The sequence below is a fragment of the Zosterops lateralis genome (genome assembly GCF_965231275.1).
Source record: "Zosterops lateralis genome assembly, chromosome: 1".
Lineage (NCBI taxonomy): Eukaryota > Metazoa > Chordata > Aves > Passeriformes > Zosteropidae > Zosterops > Zosterops lateralis.
In genome coordinates this window covers 11,273,423-11,287,148 of record NC_139762.1, presented here as the reverse complement: position 1 = coordinate 11,287,148, position 13,726 = coordinate 11,273,423, and the positions used below count along the sequence as shown (strand labels likewise).

The following is a 13,726-nucleotide window of genomic DNA, read 5'->3' as shown; positions in this document are numbered from 1 at the left end:
TGTTTACACCTGCCTGGTGCTCTAACCCATGTTTTAGGCCGACAGACGACAGCAACCAGCCGCCAGGGAGAGGAGTTCTGTCCATGCACGGCCTCACCTACGGCGTGATTCGAGTGGACTCTGAAGAAAAGCTCTCTGTCCTGACTGTCCAGGATGTTGGCTTAGTGATGCCAGGAGGTGAGAAACTTCCTTTGAAACTTATTATGATTCATCTGTTTAAGGAATTGGGAGTAGAAAGTTGCAGGTGAGTGTACTTTGTTGCTGGACTACAAGCTCTGGGACTACAAACTCCTTGAAAATATTTTACTCCAAAAGCATTACCTTACAAAACTTCATGGTTTGGAAATCCCAAGATTTGTTGACTGCATTTACCTCAGTATCTGTCTGCTTGCATTAGCAGCATGTATTAAATAACCTGCCACCACATCAGAACATCTGTTCCTTAGCTGTGGGGTGTTGGTAGAGGAAACAAGGGAGTTAAAGTACTGTGGCTATAAATATCCATAAGTCCAACATAGACAAAAGGTTTCAGTAGGGAAAGTTTTTGTAGCCTATGCTAAGGATCAATACAATTGCTATCTGAAAGCTTGCAGAATGTTTTTCCAAAAGTCTTGTGCTATCCCCCAGTTATTAGATAGAGGAGGTACGACTGAAAACTTTATATTGATAAATTCAAACTGAAACCAGTGCTTCTGGAGAGGAAGATAACACTTTTCATAAGACAGATACATTTTAAATTAGATGATTTGGATACTAGAAAAGGCTAATACTGTATTTTTTCATAAGAGAATGCTTGTTATGGACCAAAGCAATAAGACATAACTATGTGCCTTACCAAATTTCAGTTGAACAACTTAAAATAAAGGAAGATACGACTGATTGTTTTGTAATAGTTATCATACAAGTTATTATAATGGATGTGCCATCTTGCACTTCATATTATGTTCTGATAAATTTAATGAAAGTGCATGTTCTTGTTTATCCACTGAGTGAAAGGTCATTCAAGATTTTGTACACTTGTACTTAAAAGATGTGTTGATTCCTTTCTACTTTCCCTTGATCATCATATTCTCTTTGCAACTACAAAATCTACCAATGCTGTACTCCAACTCCAGAGATTATAGCTCAAGCAGCATTCCTGATTTTTGTTCAAATGATTGATATAAAATAGTGCTTCTTTCTTAGACCAGTGCTTTCTAATCCCTCCTGCCTAGCTCCTGCTCTCTCTGAGGCCTGTAAGACCAGACAGAGAGAGTCTGAGCTCTGATAGATTCTCAGTAAAACAAACATATTAGTCTGCTGGAATATATTGATCTTTCATATGGTGTTACTTGCTACTTTCTGAGAGGTGGATTTCCTGGTTGCCTGCCTCCTTGGCTGTATAGTAATTATCAAGGACTCCATTAGGGGTATTTTATTTTGCACTGACTGGGGCAAAGCTGGGAACACAATCACATTTCACAGCAATATTAGAGATGAACTGCAGTTTCAGAGAGGAAGGCAAATAGGTATTGTTATCAATGTAAAGACTGAGTTTACATAAAGATCCTTGCATTCTTTATATAAATGTTGTTTATAACAGAAAACCACTTGATAATGGTAAACACTGTAATGTTCAAGGTTTTGTTAGCCATTAGTCTGCATGTAATTCATTTGTTTATGTCATCTCCACCATGATGTCTTTCCTGCAGCATCTATGTTATTCTGTGGTTCATTTTATAATATTTTTTGAATTCCTTTCTTCTCCCTCTAGCTATAATGTGTTCAGTGAAGCCAGATGGAATTCCTCAGCTCTGTAAAACAGATGAAATAGGGGAACTTTGTGTATGTGCTATTGCAACGGGTACATCGTATTATGGACTCTCGGGCATGACCAAAAATACTTTTGAGGTAAGTTGACAAAAAGTGCTGTATAAAATCCTTCCTCTTGAACTTTTTCTGTTTCAAGGTCATATTTGACATGAAGTATTGATACTAACAGTATAAGAATAGCAATATTAATCAATGCTTGTGGCTTGGGACCTGTATTCTACCCAGATAATCTGCACTGAAGCCCATTTCATTAAGGGCAGTTGTAGGTCTTTATGTGAGTTTAGTTTTGGTTCTGAAGAGCTTTTACTTCAATATTCAGATACCAGGAGCTGAAAAAATCAGAATAAGAGAAATAAGAAAGACTAAGTTTAAAAGGTAATATTGTACAAATCTAGGTGCAAAGTTTGATTATTGCAAACAGTAAGAAAGCTGTTCGGTATCTCTAGAAAGCAGTTTTCAACATTTCCACAGCACTTCCAGCATTAAGGCTTGTATTTATACAGAATCCTGACAGATATAGTCTTCCAGAAAGGTATCTGAAGAGCAGAGAAACCTTTTCCTGATTAGTCCCCACCTGCTTTTATTTGAATTGCCTTAGGTGAAAGCCTTCTGGCTTTGTGGAATCTGTTTTCTGACTCCAGTGCACACAGCTGTATTGATAGCTCTGTAGTACATGCTCACTTATTATCATTTACTTCTGCTGAAGACAGTATGAAAGGCTAAACAAATTAGAGAAAAAGTGAAAAAGGTTTATTTTTAAGCTACAATTCATTTCTTGTTTAACATTTATGGCAGAAATCAACACAAATACATTTAGGTTTTCCTTTAAAATTTCTCTGTTATTACATCTTGTAATAGACTAATGTGACTAATATCTCCTGCAAAATGCAGAGAAATGTTGTAAACACTGCACATTATATAATTAATGGAGACAAGTGGATATGATTCTACATCCTACTGTTGAAGTCAGGAATCCTACTGTGCTATTGTGATCTGAAGTTTGTTGGTAGCTGATTTTTATGTTGCAAGTACAATTGGCAATACCCAGTGTGAGTGATAATCCTGGGTTTTACATACTTCAGGGTAGAAAGGTACTTATGTTCATTTTGTAGTACTTGCTGTAATTGTGATATCATTCATAATTCATAACTGTCAGCAGTTTAACAACATTAACTGATTTAGACTTATTCCTAATGCTAAGCAAATAAACTGCCATTGAGTGGGCAGGACCACTCTATTTTAATGTTCAGCTTGTTCTTTAGTGTCCTCTCCAAGTGGATCCCTATTCTGTTTTACTGCGTAATTGACATTGCAGGTATTAGAGTGTCAAAGAGTTTTGTGTTCCTGAAATGAGTTATGGCCAAGGATGTATAAGCATTAAATCTGTTCAATAAGAGTCACCCATGGGCATCTGGCAGCAGAATTTGACCTTTCTTTTTAGATGAGCCTTCAAGAACACTCTATAGGGATGGTCTTCTACTTGCCACTGTCTTTAGCCTTTAGACTATTTAAGGACTGCAGGAAAGTGTGGTTGTGTCAGAATGCAGCTCAAAGTAGCTCACATGCCAAAAAGATAACACTGTGCTAATTAGGATGGAAAAAGCCATAGGAATCTGTCTGTGGAAGTCACGTATGTCTGGTGTTCAGACATTTAAAGAAGTGCCCTATAGGGCTGTATTTTCGGTTCCAGCTGTGCAACAGAAGACATTATCACTACTATTCTGAGAACTTAATTGACCTTAAATAAAAATGTGATCAGCTGAAAGAGTCATTAATGTGTTGTACCTTAAAATAGCATCACTTCCAGCCTGCCTATGTCTTAGACTGTGCTGGAAATGGGCATGAGATACTGAAAACCTCTACTGAAATGTTCATGAGTTAAGCTCTCAGTTAACCTATATGCAGCACCTCAGGTTGGCAGTCTGCTCAGCATGGGTTTTTATTTAATACTGTTGATGATGATTTGTATATTTTTTTTAAGGTCATAAATGATTTACAGACTCAAAATGTGTATGGTAAACAGAGTGGGATTGAATTTGCTGGAGCTCAGGTACACACAGGTGTAGGAGTTTCCTGACACTCCCTTTATGGTCAGTGAAGGATAAAGAACATCACCAGTGACCTATTTACTTTGTTTCAGAATAGCTATCTGAGAGAAAATGCTTGAAATACTTTGCAGCCTAATCTCTGTGTATAGAACTGAAGACCCATGTTTTTGTTTTGCAGGTGTTTCCTATGACCAGTTCTGGTGGCCCTATTACCGAATATCCTTTTATAAGGACTGGACTTCTAGGCTTTATTGGACCAGGTGGACTTGTCTTTGTTATTGGCAAAATGGATGGTTTGATGGTTGTCAGTGGAAGAAGGCATAATGCTGATGACATTGTAGCAACAGCACTGGCTGTGGAACCCATGAAATTTGTCTACAGGGGGAGGTTTGATCCTTTCTTTTCTTACATTATGTAGAAATCTCTATTTTGCTTAGATGAAGTGTAAATGATCCAGATGCTTTCAGAAAGTAGTGTCTGATCTGCATTGTAGTTTCCCTGAAGTTCTGTTCATGTTGCCTGAACCAGGAGTGTCTGAGGGAAGCCCAAGGCAATGTTGAGGCAGAATTTGGATACCAATGTCTTGAAACTGTGATTACTGAAATTTCCAGTTGAATAGCTGGTTAATTCTGAGGGTGTTAGCTCAACAGGAGCCTTTCTGTGTGAACTGAACAATATTTCCAATATGCCTTACACTGAAGTTTTTGAATGTGAAAGTGGTTCTTTGTGTGACCTTCCTCATGTGCTGAAACTGAGCAGGAGACATCTAAAGCTTCTGAAGAGCCTCATGCAGCAGCATGTGCTCACACTCCATCACATGTCAGACCTCTCACAAAATGATGTTGCAATTACTGTCTTCTAAGACGAGGCCAAGGAAGAGGCTTATGCTGGCTGTTGTATAACATCTTAGCAACAACCTTGATGTGACCCAAATGTAGTGCTGTTCTTATTCCAGGAATGTTCACTTCTCAATCCTGCTCTGACATTGTGCTTGTATATACATGGCTGTAGAACAAAGCCTTTTGTTTCAACTCCAGAACTTACCTAAAACTGTTCTTGTAGCTTTTCCCCCATAAATATATTAGGAATTGACACACCAGGAGTCTAACTAATAAATAAAGAAATCAGAGTTGTGGAAGATTAATGCAGAAGACAGGTTTTTCCCTCTGCCCTGGCACTAAATATTCTTCTCTCTTCCTATAGAATAGCAGTGTTTTCCGTGAGCGTGCTGCATGATGAAAGGATAGTTATTGTGGCTGAGCAAAGGCCAGATTCCACAGAAGAAGACAGTTTTCAGTGGATGAGTAGAGTTCTCCAGGTAATGCTCTATATGTACGTTTGGAAGCTATTTTTTTTCTTGCTTTATATTCTTTTTATTGATCTTTCAGACCCCTAAGGTAACTGACATTTGTCTTTGAGTAATTGTGAATCCACCTTCAATTGCACTTGCTCTTAATGAGCACAAAATGAGATTCTTCTGAGTGACAGTTCCTATCTGGGCTGCACACACACATCGAGTGATCCTTTTCCTAATCAAAATGCTAAAAGAAATGAATTGGAAATTCCTTTGAAATGAAATGGGAATGAATTGAAGTAAATAATAGCAATGAGAGAGTAGCATATGGTTTATAAGGATATAGTCATTCATTACTTTGAAAGGGGAATGAATGAGTGAGTGAATGCATTATATACTCTTACTGTCAAAAGCTACCAGAGTCTCTTATTTGACAGTTATAGGCATGGATAAAGAGTTGGCCTCATCTCGATTTTTTTCTTTCGTGGGTGAGAGAAAATTATGTGTTTCTAGAGTATCATGTTGACAGCTAAAATAAACTGAATCAAACTCAGCCTAAAAATCCCAATTTCCTTCACTGAAATGAAGGAAAGTGATTGATTAGCTGAGATCTAGGTATCTACAGTGAGGTTATCTTCTCACAGGGACACCTGTTGCAAAGAATCCCATTCCAGCAGTCAGGCAATATCAATACTGTACTCAGGTTTTTTTTCAACTCTAATGTCCACACTCAAAAATATTAGATACTTCAGAGAGGGTCATCTTCCATCTCTGTGGTTAAGCCAATTCAGACTCAAAAGCAATAGATTTAATGGAGATGTAGTCCATTAAGTCTGTTTGTTGCTATGTTGTGAAGTGGTCTCAATTCTCTCTACAGTTGGTCTCCTGTTACTTCTACTTCCCTTTGCTACCTTTCCTTTGTGTCCTTCTACAAGGACTCTTCTCAGTAAATATATTGCAGATGTATTTTTTGCTTTATCTAAGAGCCAAAGGAAAAATCCCACACAATTCAGAGATATTTTTATTCGTCATTGTATTTTACTGAATAAGAAAGGGAATCTATCTACTGTATCCTTCAAGAAACTGAACAAATAAGCTTTCATTCATCTCAAGAGAGGCTTATTTGCTCTCTTGATTCAAAAGACAGCTACATTGCATACAGTTAGAGGCATCTCATATTCACAGAAGATCTAAATTAATACCAAGAAAAGATAGAACCTCCAGATTGCCATCACACAGAAAGCCTTTGAAACACCCAGTAGCACCTAGGGCAACTCTTGTAGAAGAAGAGGCTTTGGACTGCCCACACTTTTGTCAAGTAGCATGCTCCTAAAAGGCTTGAAACTCTGGACTTAACACTAGTCCTGTGTTGTCAGCAGAGCATCTTTGTGACTTTTACAGAACTAATGTCTTACACAATCATAACCACTAGAGCTCTGTGCTGAAAACTGCAGGAATCCCATGTCCCAGTGCTCCTGCCAAGAGTCAGCCCTGTTATTCCCAAGAGTCTGATGAAGTCCTAGCAGTGTCTGAGAATAGTAGGCCATGTATCAAAGTACACACATGTGTGGCTGCTTTCATCACCCACGTGTGAAGCTGCAACTCTGGCATGCACCACTACTGAACAAGAAGTTTCTGTTTCCACCACAGCTGAGAGCAGAGATGAAGGACAGAAGCCAGGAACATGTGGGATGTTTTGTGCCTATTCCCAATCAGAGTTTTACTGACAGATGTCAGGAAGTGGTAACCAGATGTATCTAAATCATCTGCTAGTGGGGCACAATATAACACTATTACAGCCTGTGTCATGACTCTCGGTGAAGTCCATGATAACAAACTCTATCAAATTGCTACTTGATTTTAATGCTATTTGTGAGTTGTCTGACACCCTGGGAGTGCTGCCCTGTGCCAGCCCTGCCCTGCACTGCCTGCTTCTGCTGTGTCTTGCTTTCTCTTCCCTGCAGTTGAGCTGTCTTGATTTGCAGAACCAGTTTTTCCAGTGGCTTGCACATATCCTGACTCTCCTGATCCATCTTGCCCCTTGGCAGGGAGCTGAAGGATGGTACAGCTGCTATACCTGTGGGACTATCCTGGACTGCATCTGTGGGCTTTAGCAGAGGGATGGTTGGGAGGGAGTGATCAGGCTGAGGATGGAGTTTCTTGAGAGTAGAAGGGTGAAGATCCCAGATCACCCAGCAGTTCAGTCAGATCCTAGATACTCATCGGCTGCAGAGAGATCTGACCCTTCAGGCAGAGTTGTGGTTCCTGTATGGCAGACTGGATGTTAGTTTTACCAGTGGCAGGACTTAACAGGACTAGGTAAAGCCAGATCTACTGCAGCCCTGGAGAGTGTTTATCCAGAGAACTGTGTCAGAACAAGATGTTTTCTCAGTTCAAACAACACAGCAGTCTGGACTCTCTGCAAGTTTGGGTATATCTTGTCCATTTTCACAATGAAAGAGAGGAACAGAGATTTCAGATATTGTTTGATTCTGGCTGGACAGAGTAATTTCAAAAACCAAGCCATCTCATCAAGAGGCATAAATGCCAGCAGTATTAAAATTATCTGGTACTCTTCTCTCTCAAAATTTTGAGGCTCAGTTCACCACTTGTCATCCTTGTGACAAAGCCATTCCCTGCTTCAGAAATGTGCCAAACTCAAAGGTGTGAAAGGTGACAGATTTGAATGACACATGATATTTATGTGACATTGTGTAGCAGATGTGTCTCTCAGAGACAGTTCAGAAGTTACTGGGGGATCATTACATATCCCCCTCATCCTACCACAGCTTGGTATTGCTTTCCAGTCACCACCTGTGGGAGCTGCTGAGTTTTATGTTTGAGTAAAGGTGGTTACTTGCCCTATGATCGTTTTCCTTCAAGCGGATGTCAGGTGATGATCCCATGATTTATCACTGCTTTTCAGACCCTACAAATTCCAATTAGTAAGTTATGATGGTTTCTACCAGAAACATGAGGCATTGTGTGTTGGCTGCCATAAATATTTCACTATTGCTGATCTTTTGGGTGGTATTTGGAGACCAGCAGCAAGGTCTTCCCATTCTGCTGTGAGAGCTACTACTGCTAAAATTCCAATGTTTTTGAATGAGTCACCATTTTATTATTCTTTCTTATAAGATTTTGCAGTCAAATCAATAAAAAATGGAGTGAACAGAAGCCAAAAGCAGAGCATTGCTTAGTCTGTAGAGGTAATCAGTAATTTATTGGTCTACACTTTAGTACATACATAACTGTAAGTGATTATTTGATTCTCAGAGTATAGATTGTATCTTCAAAGCAGCACACATATCAATTCACTTCTTTCACAGTTTAAAATGAAAAGGCAAGATAAGTAAATTATATTTTTGAACATTTAACTATTCATTAGGGATGCTGTTTGTAATTTGTTTCTCAGTTTTTGTAAAAGTCTGAAGTTGGTTTTCTAACACAATTAAGTTGGTTTTCTAACACATTGCAATTTTTGTTGTAAGGAAAATCAATCCTTTAAATCTGTGGGGAATTAAAATCTATGTGCATGGATATTCATGTTTAACTCAATATATTACATAGACACTGTACTCTACAGTTTTCTTGAAAGCGATGCAGTTTAATTAGCATATCAGGCAGTGAACATGGCTGCTATTTGATTCAAAGATGCTTCTTTTTTAGATTTTTGTCCAACAGATTTTTTTTTCAAGTGGATAGTTTCATAGTTTTCCCTTATATATTTTCCATTCCTGCCTGAAAATCTTTTTACACTTGATCAGGGAATGAAACAGTTATTATCTTATAAAAAAATGAAAAAGATTCACAAGCTTCATACATCATTAGGTATAGGGGTTATTTGAAATTTTGCCTTGCTCAGAAAGATGGACTGGATATTAAGTTGATAGGAATCCTTTGAACTGTAGCTCTGAGAAGTGCACAGCTTAAAAGCAATTCCATGTGGTCTGGCAGCCCATCTTTGTTAAAAATCTCAAGGATATCTGCTACTAGTGTGTGCTTAAAAGGGATAACAAGGTGGCATTTCCTAATAGATTTGTGTGCATTTATCAGCAGGTTTTTGGTTGCTTTTTTATCTGCTGGAATGGCTGTAACAACATTTCTGTCCACCTGTTCTCAGTGAAAAGAATCTTGTTATCAACTGACATAGCTGAAGTGTCTTTCCATTGCCAGTTAATTATTAGGGCTGTTTTATGCAGTAATTCAGAACAACATGTGCTTATTAAAATGATGAAAAATTAGCCCTTCATTAAAATCAACTTACTGTGTGTTTTTTAGGCAATTGACAGCATTCATCAAGTGGGAGTCTACTGCCTAGCACTTGTCCCAGCAAACACGCTTCCCAAGACGCCGCTGGGAGGGATTCACCTGTCAGAAACAAAACAGCTCTTCCTGGAAGGGTCTCTGCATCCTTGTAATGTGCTGATGTGTCCCCACACCTGCGTAACGAACCTGCCTAAACCAAGGCAAAAGCAACCAGGTAAGAGGAGTGAAGGCCAAGGGGCTGTGACTTTGTGCTGTGGGCTTGTGATACAGGAAGGGAGCAAAGTCAAGTAATTGCTGATACAGGTGAGAATCAGCTTCATCAGCTTTCCTCTTCAATATCCTGTGTGTGCCAAGGACATCATTGGTGTTGCCAGAAGCTAGAAGTGCCTTCACAAGAGAGTGCAAGGAAAAATGCTAATTCAATAAAGATGACATTTTTATCACTCTACAAAGCACTGCAGAGACCACACCTGAAATAAATTCCTCTTCAGTTTTGTTTAAAGAGGATGGAAACCAAACCAGAGAAAGATAAAATCTTGGCTTACTTTGAAGCCTGAGTTTGTAAACTAGAAATAGAGAGGAAGAGGACTGTTGACACTAAATAACAATGTTGGAAGAGCAAATACTTTAAAACTGGTCATGAATAAATTAAACCCAAGAATGAGTGGTTTAATCCCCTGCCTGCCTGGGGAGATTCTGTATTACTCTTAGAGCAGGTATATTAGAGGTAAAACCCTAACTAGTTTTAAGATGGTTCTTCGGAAGTTCTGCCTCTTCATGAAGAATGTTGGATGAAATGGTACAGCAAGGCACTGTCTCAAGAGACCAAGAAAGCCCTTGTAACCTGCTGTAGTCCAGTCATTGGTTATTTGTGCCCAATGTACAAGTAAATTTTAACGAATTTTTACCTTTGAATCCAATTGCAGGTTTTAGTACTCAGAATAATTTCAAGGATTTCTGGATGTGTAGCCTCAGGCTTAAGACTTGAATTCGGCTACATTAGAGTGAGTGTTGGTTATTTTCCACTTTGCAAAACACCTTGGAATTAGAAGTGGGTTGGTTCTCTGGATCTCAAAGATGGAGACTATCCCTCATGAATTCAGTGCAAGTTTGCCTAAAGCATCATCTTTTTTCAAAACCTTTGGACAAATGTTTCAGAATCAAAACCATAATCTCAGTTTGTGGATACTGGGAATGTCAGAGGTTTTCAGTGACTTGCACTAACTTAATGAAAGCAGTGAAACCTTTTACTGCAATGCTTACATTAGTATTTTCTTGTTGCTGCACTGCAAAATAATCGCTGAATTAGAATCAATAGAGATTGTTATAGGTATGTTATGTATACATTAGATATTACTATGCTAAAAGTAATGCCAGGAGCACAGAAACAAAACTGATAGTATCTCAGATTCTCCCATTTTGTGGTGTTGTGACATACCCAGAGGGTATTGCTTTTATGATTTTAAAGCAGAGTAGTCTGTAGCTGCTTTAGATTGTACATTATCTCGTTACTTACACCACAATTACTTGGACATCATAGGCTGGAAGTAGAGCCTGGTATAAACTGCAGTTGATCAGTAATCCATGCTGGAGAAGCAGAAAACAAATGCCAACATGAGCTTAACTGGTATCTGTGAGACAAGTATTGTCTCAACAAAACATCAGTGAAATCCACCTCATGGAGGAGTGTCAGCCACGACATCTTTTCTTCTGAAGTTACCTAACTTCAGTCTCAATCTTAGTCTAGAGGGCTTGCATATATTTTATCATAAGCACCATCTGCCTTCCTAATCCCTGTCACTTTGTGTCTGTAGCATTACAGAAGTCCTAATACAGATGCAGCTTAGCCCAGGCAACAGAAGAGGGAAATAGGAATGTTGTCACTCTGGACTGAGGGACTTGAATGGATATGCCTACAGTAGGAGCTAAATTTTCCACATTTATGATATCCAGGCAGACTAGATATGTCTCTGGCTGTGGAGAGGCCATGCTAAATTCGAGCTGTTTTGAGACAATGAATCCAGTCCTGTGTATCTTCCAACCACTTCTGGTCCATGACCAAAGTTTGTGTCGGGATATGCTCAAGGTTTTTTTGTGCTCAAGGTGTTTTGTGGACAGCAGTGAGGAAAACATCATGTAATGCCAAAGAAATCACATGAATTTTCATCCACAAGCAAAAGATTTTATTGTGCTTGGTGTATTTCTGCTTTATTCTAGAAATTGGCCCTGCCTCTGTGATGGTGGGGAACTTGGTCTCTGGAAAAAGAATTGCACAGGCCAGTGGTAGAGATTTGGGGCAAATAGAAGATAATGACCAGGCCAGAAAGGTAAGCTAACTTTTCTGTTACAGCTTGTATTTAACATCCTATAGTTATCTTCATCTATGTATATAGTTAACATCATGTTGTTGACATCAGGACACTTAGCAGTTCAGAGATATGATGGATGATGATGATTATTGTTATTATTATTAATACCACCAAATTTGTTGATGACTTCTTCTTAATTAATGCATATATTTAATATTTCAGAACCTCCTTTACAGATAAATATTAAATAAACATGAAGAGAAGTCACTGCATTTCATTTATATATTTTGAAATAAGGTTACATGGTACAGCAGAAAAAACATAGTGGGAAGTGTTCATGGGGCTTCTACCAGAACTCACCCTCTACTACATAATTTTTTACCAGCTCAAGTGGAATCCAGAGAATTTTGTTTACATATAAGGTCCTGACCTAGTTGAAGAAGAAAAAGAGAGGAAGCTAAAGAAATAAATAGTCCTTAAATCCAGAGAGATCAGTAAGAACTTTGATTGCTTTGGAAGTATATGCAGTAATAGATCATAATCCCAACAGTGGCTTCACTTCCAGAGAGGTGGCTGCTACCTTGCTATAAATGTGTGACAAGAGAATTAATTGCTGTTTAGTGCTTCTGGGTATTGTGACCTGAATTTTAAAGCCAGGAAGTTGTTCAGTGTGGTGACTGTCACTCTGCTTTATTGCAGTTCCTGTTCCTGTCAGAAGTGCTGCAGTGGAGAGCTCAGACCACCCCTGACCATGTGCTCTACACCCTGCTCAACTGCAGGGTAAGAAGCTCAGGCCATGACTCCAACAGGCTTGGAAAAGGCACATTGGGATTTCAGCAGTAACTGCTTCTGCTGTACCTGGATGTGACCTTTCCCTTGCTATTTCCACTAATACTCTGCTGTTATATTTAATGTTCACTGAGGCAGAAAGGAAGAGAGAATAAGCATTGTCAGTTGTCAAGATATAGATTGCTTTTGTATCAGACAGTGTGCCTTACACATTTCTCATTTCTTCTTCCACCACATACATGTTGTGTGTGAGCTGACACTGCAAATCTGTTTCAGTTCTGTTGAATCTGTTTCACATCTTTCCCTGTGTTGAATAACAGTGTTTAGTACTGCTCACCATCCTCATTTCCAATTTGAAAAGCACAGGCTTGGCAAAACCAAATCATTTTCCCTAAATAAAGAATGGCTGTTGGTTTTGAGATTGGACCATCTGAGGGAGCTGTGTGAGAATGAGGAAAGGAGATGAACAGAAGGAAATGTATGTCAAGAATACAATCATGTCTGCAGAGGATCACTAATAAATCTCTCTGCATAACCTGCATGAGGTGCCAGCCTGGCACAACATTTCATTGCTTACTGAAAACGAGTTAATGAATGTGACAGGTATAGAATTTGGCTTAGCTAAGAGTAAAACTTCCTTGCTTTCTGTAGTGAAACTTCTTTACTTCCTGGATGATTACAGATAACAGGTGGCAAACCAATAATTCTCAAGACCACAGAGAGAATTAAAGTCTGATTTCAAACTATTCCATCACAGTACATCTACACATATCTGTCAGATCTGGGAAACATACTTAGTGTGTGAGGGTCTTCAGGAGAGAGGAGGCCTGGAGTAGTGCTGTTCCCCTGGAGTAGTAGCTGATGTTGTCTCACCCTGTGTGGTCTTTATGCAACTTGAATGGGTTCTTAAACCTCCAGTAATTTGTGAACCTCTGTGAAATCACCACTTACAGTATTTACAGAATGTCCTTCTCCTTTTTACAGTGCTGGTACAAAGTTCAGTTTGAAACTACCAGTAAATAACTAAATGAATTTTTTTAAAAACCAGATTAATAGCTCATATTTGTGAAATGTGAAACCTGACAGATAAGTTGTGAAGTAATAATGTATTTTAATGGCAAAGTAGAAATCTTGAGATGCAATGCTGTTTATAAATTCAATATTACACCATTAAAGTACTGCATTGCTGTGTTCTGTAAGTTAGG

The 13,726-nt window shown here is 38.8% G+C and overlaps 1 protein-coding gene across 5 annotated transcripts in view; it reads left to right on the top strand.

The window, feature by feature from the left end:
- Nucleotides 1-13,726, top strand: part of DIP2C (disco interacting protein 2 homolog C) — a 317,783-nt gene that overhangs the window by 247,658 nt on the left and 56,399 nt on the right. For all 5 annotated transcript variants that reach the window (XM_083871325.1, XM_083871324.1, XM_083871322.1 and 2 more), the window contains 7 exons: nucleotides 38-177; nucleotides 1,754-1,890; nucleotides 4,039-4,247; nucleotides 5,064-5,178; nucleotides 9,436-9,637; nucleotides 11,641-11,750; nucleotides 12,432-12,512. In XM_083871325.1, the coding sequence (XP_083727451.1) occupies nucleotides 38-177; nucleotides 1,754-1,890; nucleotides 4,039-4,247; nucleotides 5,064-5,178; nucleotides 9,436-9,637; nucleotides 11,641-11,750; nucleotides 12,432-12,512 (994 nt within the window). The remainder of the gene's footprint in view (nucleotides 1-37; nucleotides 178-1,753; nucleotides 1,891-4,038; nucleotides 4,248-5,063; nucleotides 5,179-9,435; nucleotides 9,638-11,640; nucleotides 11,751-12,431; nucleotides 12,513-13,726) is intronic.